This window comes from Megalops cyprinoides, chromosome 22 (genome assembly GCF_013368585.1).
Source record: "Megalops cyprinoides isolate fMegCyp1 chromosome 22, fMegCyp1.pri, whole genome shotgun sequence".
Classification (NCBI taxonomy): Eukaryota; Metazoa; Chordata; class Actinopteri; order Elopiformes; family Megalopidae; genus Megalops; species Megalops cyprinoides.
In genome coordinates this window covers 23,236,024-23,243,175 of record NC_050604.1, presented here as the reverse complement: position 1 = coordinate 23,243,175, position 7,152 = coordinate 23,236,024, and the positions used below count along the sequence as shown (strand labels likewise).

General features: G+C 43.6%; 1 protein-coding gene across 1 annotated transcript; it reads right to left on the bottom strand.

Annotated features, from left to right (window-relative positions):
• Positions 1-750: 750 nt before the first annotated feature.
• cnga1a (cyclic nucleotide gated channel subunit alpha 1a) lies at positions 751-5,267 on the bottom strand. The gene is given in 6 exon segments (XM_036517258.1): positions 751-2,273; positions 2,792-2,898; positions 4,414-4,518; positions 4,609-4,851; positions 5,009-5,071; positions 5,193-5,267. Coding segments are annotated over 6 exon segments (2,073 nt in total). The 5' UTR covers positions 5,225-5,267.
• Positions 5,268-7,152: the final 1,885 nt, after the last annotated feature.

The following is a 7,152-nucleotide window of genomic DNA, read 5'->3' as shown; positions in this document are numbered from 1 at the left end:
TGTGAATAGACAATGTGATAAAGTTTTTTTTTTTTTCCTGTATGAGGGACTCTGCTAAAAAAAAAAAAAAATTAGCAGAAGGTGCTCAGGCTATGGAATTTGATATCTCCGCCACCTCTGGGCTCTTTGTCTTCTTATCGCTCGGGAACTCTTTGATACTGAGAGCAAGTTTGTTCTTTACTTGCAAACAGGTCTGAATGCCATCAGCAATGCAGTAATCCTAGTATTATGGGTACAGCTACCCAGTGAACATGGTCAGCACAAAGCTGTAGAAATACACCTACCAGTTTGCAATGATGTTGCGCACACTCTTAAAAAGAGCTAAGAAGTCTTGGTGTCAAAATGGGCATGAAAAATCTGGATATCATTTATGTTTATTAATGTTTAAAATCCAATTCCATTTTCACCTGGCTTTGTGATTAACATTGTTAAACAGTAAAGCAGCATTGCCCATAGTTTAATATCCATGCCATTCCAGTCCAGTCCATTAAACACTGACAGCATTGGCAGTGTCTGCTCCCTCTCCTTCTGCCATTTCAAACAGCTCTTTCCCATTAAGCTGGAGGAAAGTAGTGCAATTTACAGTCTCAAAAAGCTAGTATCTGTAATTATGTTGTTACAGTGGTTGTTGTGTATTTCATTCATGGTGCATTTTTTGCATTCTCAGTCAGAAGCTGTCAGAAGTTCTCAAGTCCAAAGCTACACAAAGTGATAGCTCTTAGGAGTGTCTCGCCAAAATGGCTTCTGTTTCTATTCTTTCTTCTCGTCTCCCCCCTTCTCCTCCTCCTCTCCCTCCTTCTCCTCCTCCTCTCCCTCCTTCTTCTCCCCCTCTCCCTCCTTCTTTTCCTCCTCTTTCGTCTCTTCCTCCTTCCCCTCTCCCTCCTTCTTCTCCTCTGCCTTCTCCTCCGAATCTTCCTCCACCTCCTCGCCAGTGAGCCTCTCGATGTAGGCGATGCGCCTCTTTATGTTTTTCTGCTTGGTGCTGTGGTCCGCCAGCAACTTCTTCAGCTTGGTCTGCATGAGCTCCATGCTGCTGTACATACGGTTCACCTTCTCCTCCAGGTCCTTGGTGTCCGGCATCAGGTTGGCGGGGTCCAGGTCGATCAGCCCATCCTTCAGCAGAATCTGCCGGCCCTTCTCCTCCAGCATGCCCTTGGCCTCCGGGTACTCGGTCAGGGCCTCCATCAGGTCGTCCTTGGACAGGCAGTAGAGGTCGGAGTAGCCGATGCTGCGGATGTTGGCCGTCCTCCGATTGCCAGCCTTGCTGCCCTTGATGTTGAGGATGCTGATCTCGCCGAAGTAGGCGCCATCGCTGAGCACCACGAACTGCGTGACCCCGTCGTCCGCCACCACCGCCAGCTTCCCGTCCTTGATGATGTACATCTCCCGGCCGATGTCGCCCTTGCGGCAGATGTAGTCCCCGGGGCTGAAGACCTGAGGCTGCAGCTTGAGCACCAGCTCGATCAGCAGGCCCGCCTCGCAGTCCTGGAAGATGCGCACCTTCTTCAGCGTGTCCAGGTGCACGTTGATGGCGATCTCGGCCTTCAGCTTGTCAGGCAGGTACCTGAGCACCACCCTCTCGTTCACCGCCTTCTGGCTGCTCCACAGGTAGTCAAAGAGCGTGATGACCCTGTTCTCCAGGTCCTTGCTCACCTTTCGCACCTGCATGTACTGCTTGATGCAGTCCACCCTGGCCTGGAACTCTGCCCGGGCCGCATTCATGTTCATGATCATGGAGCCGATGTTACCCACAATGGTGGCAAAGATCAGAACACCCACCAGGAAGTCGGTCACCACGAAGAAGAACTCTGAGTCCAGGATCGGGGGCGGGGTCTCTCCGATGGTCGTCAGAGAGAGGGTGGACCAGTACAAGCTGTAGGCGTACTTCCTGGACAGCTCCCCGAAGTCAGGGTCTTCCGCGGTTTCGGCGTCGGGGTACACCCAGGTGTCCGATCCGAAGCCCAGGTACTTGGAGAAGGAGTAGTAGAAGCAGGCATTCCAGTGGCAGAAGATCAGGATGTACATGACGAGGTTGCAGATGCGGAAGATGTTGGTGTAGTTGGTCTCCGTCTCCGTGCGGTTGAAGAACTCCAGCATGCGGGTGACACGAAACAGCTTGTTGATGCGGATCTCCGGGTACTTCACCCCCAGGAATAAGTACAAGATGTCCGTGGGGACCATGGATATCGCGTCCAGCTTAAACTGGAAACTCTGAAAGTATCTCTCACGCAGCTTCTTCTCATCTTTGATCAACAACCCCTGCTCCAGATACGCTGCAACGAATAATAAAACAATTATTTATTATTTTATTACGTATTATATACACTTGTGTATATAATACTTGTGCATTATTTCTCCAAATCTGAATGGAAAAACAAAATTGTTTCTCAATTTCAAATCTAAATTGTTTGTCTTTACATTACATTATTGTCATTTAGCAGACCTCTTTTCCAGTGCGACTTATATCGGTTACAATTCTCACATTACCCATGTATACAATTACTTATTTACTGAGGCAATTCTGGGTTGAGTACCTTGCCTAAAAGTACTGCAGCAGTGCAGGGAATTGAACCAGCAACCTTTTGGTTATGAGTCCCACTCCCTACAACTACACTGCTGTGTTTAAATTCTACAGTCTAGTTTGTTCTAAGTCTAGTTTGAATCTAGACAAAAAATTCCCCCATACTGAAAGTTTTTTCAGTTTTCCAAAGCAATCCCAGCGGAATGAAAATGACAGAGAGCAGGTGAAGGTTTGGCTTTGAGTCTCCTCCGTCCCTGCTAATGTACTAACCGGTTCTGGACCTAAACACCATGTCGGCCAGATATATTATGTCGGATATGCAGTCTAAGATGAACCAGGTCATCAGGTACTGGAGCTGTAATTCTTCAAAAGAGGCTCTGTGAAAACAGAACAGAACACCAACATCAGAGAGAAAACACCCAGACAAGATTTTAGTCCTTCCTCTCATATTTCGTACTAAGAATATCATGTTTAAAATGAATCTAAGCATACATTTTTCAGTATCCACTAACCACTGGCTTGGTAAAATGTAAGGTTTTAAAGCAGATTTACAAGTTCATGCTGACAGCTTTGATAATCCCAACAATCCCAAGATAATATAATGAACACATTATATAAATGCCATGGACAAGTTAAACTGCACAAAAATTTTAACCTTTTTTGTTTCTTTTTTTCTTTCATCTGCAAATATAGAATATTGTAGATGTACACACAACAAATAAATAACTGTTTTGTTTTCATAACACATGGCCTGGAAGATTGAAATACTGTACATATCTGTCTCTCCCAGACAGCCACAGTGTTTAAAGTCTTTATGCATTTTACAATGCAAATGATCACATAATACTGTGTCTTTTTTCAGATAGCGTAATTAAAGTAATTTGAAACTAAAAGTTTAACTATGGAAAACACTGAACGATGAATTCAAAAGTGACAGTAGTCTGAACAATAATCAACCCCCCCCCCCCCCACCCCCCCCACCCCCACCCTTTTTTCGTCTCCTGTGGTGACAGACCTTAAATCTTTGATGAATGTCAGTCACACAGACTCTCACGCGATCATTCACGGAGCTTCTGAGCAGCACACACAAAAATAGTTCTGTCGACATCTGATAAAATGGGGGAATTTACTTCATGAAAGGATTTAATTAGCTCACTTATCTCCTGAAGACAAAGGGTTCGGTGTTTTTTTTTTTTTTTTTTTCTTTGCTAAACATGAAAAGCGCTTCTGAAGCACAGTGGGTTCGTTTTAGCTCCGCACCGCCACGGGATATGGCACACGTTCAGAACACAGTGCGAGCTGACCGCGTAGATGAAAGACACAGTCATCTCTGTGCCGCAGTGAAGTGCACATCCTCATGCTGCGGAGAAAAAAAACACCTGTTTTCAAGGCTGTTCAAGCAGCTCTTTTTGTCCTATGGATGTTTTTTGTTTTTTGTCCTGTGACATTGCCTGTCTCCACCACAGGAGCTGGGCAATTTCAGTGTAACTGTGGTGTAAATATTTTACTAGCTTTTTTTAAAAACTTCCAATTAAATATTTTTGCTTGTGTGCCCTTGACCAGAAAACTAGTTTTGACAGAAAAATCAAAAAAGTCAGCTGTCCATCTGTGGGGGTGCAGTCTTGGCTGAGGTTTGATGAGAACTACATCTACTCAAAAAGGAATACTGAATGAGGCACACAAACGCTACAGCTTTTTACTTTTTTAACCTGTAACCTGCACTCCTCATTTACCTGTTTGCTTCATACACCTATTACATTACTACTGTTTTCAAATGAGCTACATCTTTTTGCTGAAGCATGTAAACCGTTTTTCACTTTGTTGCAGAAGACAGCTGAAGGAAAGGTCACTTTTTGAATGCATAAGAAGTACTTGGATTGGCCCTGCTGTACCTGGCAATTATCATGGTCCAGTTGTACATTACAGGCAGGGTGATGACAACCAGCCAGTGGTAGTACAGTCTCTCTCCGGGGTTAATGATCAATGGCTCTTTGGGCCTGCCGAGAGGAAACACAAATAAATGAATCAATTATTCATCTGACAAAGAGTTTTCTATCATGAAAAGCCACTAGAATTTGTATAGCTACCCTTCTTTTTTCTCCTTTTCTTTTTCCTTCTCTTTTTCTTTCTCCTTCTCCTTCTCTTTCTCCTTTTCTTTTTCTTTCTCCTCCTTCTCCTTTTCTTTTTTCTTTTCTTTCTTTTCCCTCTTCTTTTTTCTGCAGGGAAACACAGGCATAGTCAGCCTCTGTGGTATTTTCGTAAGATTAGATGTGAAACGCTTTTTGGTTACTTACTCTTTTTTTTCCTTCTTTTTCTTTTCCTTCTCATCTCTGATGAAGAAAAGATATCAATTAGAGATTTTAAAAACCACAGAAAGTAAAAAGCAGAATCTTTGATGGGTTTATCTCGCTAACAAACATGTCGACAGGCACAAGTAGGCCCTGTTTGATACTAGCAGCCATTTCCAGCCAAACCAGCTGCACTTACTCCTCATTGTTATTGCTGTTGTTGACGTTAAAGAGACGTCCTGGGTCGGGTTGCCGGCGATGTCTGAGGGGAGACGAACACAGTTTTGGTCAGTTGAGGTCCTTCCCCCTCAGTAAGGGTTGTCAAATGCAAGCCCACGGCTCCACGCGGTCTGGTATAATGCGCCCCAAAGGCCCCGTCTCACCTTGTGTCCTTCTTGTTCGTGTCCTCGTCCATGTCCTGCAGGACTATTCGTGGAGGTACCAGGTGCACGCGGTTACTGCCGGTGGCGGTCGCCATGGCAGCGGGTCCCCCCCGGCGACCTGTGTTACCGGAGGAGGTCAGAAGCAGAGGCTGCAGGAACAGAGCTGACCTGAGCCGGTGCACTTTTAAAAGGCTACGGGACCACCGTGACTCAGCTGCTGTGCAAGGCAAGCTGGACGGTCAAGTGCCGTGAACATCAATTTTTTAATGCCCTGATTCATAAAAAAAAAAAACACGGTTGTTATTTTTTTCTTTTCTTTTATTTTTGATTGAATGACCCACCACACTCACTCTTGGAGTTTAAGTCTACATTGTTTTGTACATTGCTGTGATCACACCATTATAACTTGTTATAACCAAGTCTGTTCCCCCCTCCACTGTTGGCTTCTTTTATGGTTTGAAGACACCAAATCCATGTGAAAACAGATGCAACTCAGTGTAACTACAATGCCTCATACATCACGTTATATACATTAGCGCAAGGGACTTTTGTGAGTTTTGTGTCATTATAGGGATAAATCTCCTCAGAAGGATTTTTAAGCTATCTGAGCTGTGGGATTATGTGGAACCCGCCAAGCAGGTTACTCAACCTGTGCTTTCATGGTCTTTCCCTGTTGTACAGCCACAAATACTGTGGTGGGTGAGCCGGCAGAATGGACATGTGCAAACTTGTGGTGTGAATGTAAATATAACAAGTAACAAATATTTGAATGCTTCTGGTCATAGTCCCGGTTCCTTAATCTTTACAGCACAGTACCTCTTCGCTGTTGTTCAGATTGAGTGACTGAATTCTCAGCCACAGTGACTGTTTACCCTCAGGACCCCGATGAGAAAAGTGGAGCAGCTCTGTCCCTAGGAAGACGGTCTCTATTCAGCTGCAGCGGTTTCGGTACACCTGGGGTCAAGCCTTTTAAATCTTACAACTGAGTGCAAGACAAGGAGGGCTAGCTGTCTTTTTACTGGCTGAGCTGGAGAAGCAGCTGTGGACACTTCTCACTTATACATCTGTGTTTAACTGTATGCTTGTTTTGATGGGAACCTGGCCTTAAATCCCCGGGTAGAGATAACTAAGAGTCTTATTATTTGCAGGAGGATAAAGGTTTCAGTCAGCCCCTCTACCTGCTTTAGGACGTCCCAGGTGATAACACAACGGGTCAATTAAACTAAGTTTAACATTGCCGTGCATACTATATATACAGCAGTATAATTTCTCTGTAAATTTCTCATCAACATAAATTGTGAGATTTCTTGAAAAAAATTGTCTAATTATTTAAAGACTTATACTAAGGAAAGTTAAGTTTTGCTTAATTCTTAGCTAGTATGTCTATAATCTCTGCAAAGTGAATTGATGCATGAATACATCCTGTCAAACAATTTTCTGGGTTTGGGTTTCTCCTAGAGGTAGCCCAGGGGCCTAAACTAAGGCTACACATTTAGGACCTTAAAACCTTGACTTTTTTTGAATATTTAGAGGTAACTCTTGGATTGTGCCTGTGGATCACCATGACATTCTACCTTCATGTTTGTATCATTGGCAAAATGTGTTCAACAGCTACACACCAGTGGTGGGAAAGCAAGAACATATCACATATCGCAGAGCAAAAATGCTGCTATAAAATTGACATGATATCAAATAAAAAGAGGACTGAAAGAGTAATACACTAATATAGGATTGAAACATAATTATACCTATATATGTTTTTCCTGAGTTAACATTATTTAAAAAAAACATCACTTAAAAAATATTTAAAAATTGATATGCAAATTCTAAGAGAAAAACTGATTTTTGCATGTAGTTTTTGCATTTACATACGTATCCACACGATAATGGAGATTTTACAGCTATGAGCACCACAGCTCTGGATTTCTAATGACCTAAATGCCTGTTGCTTCAAACGCGT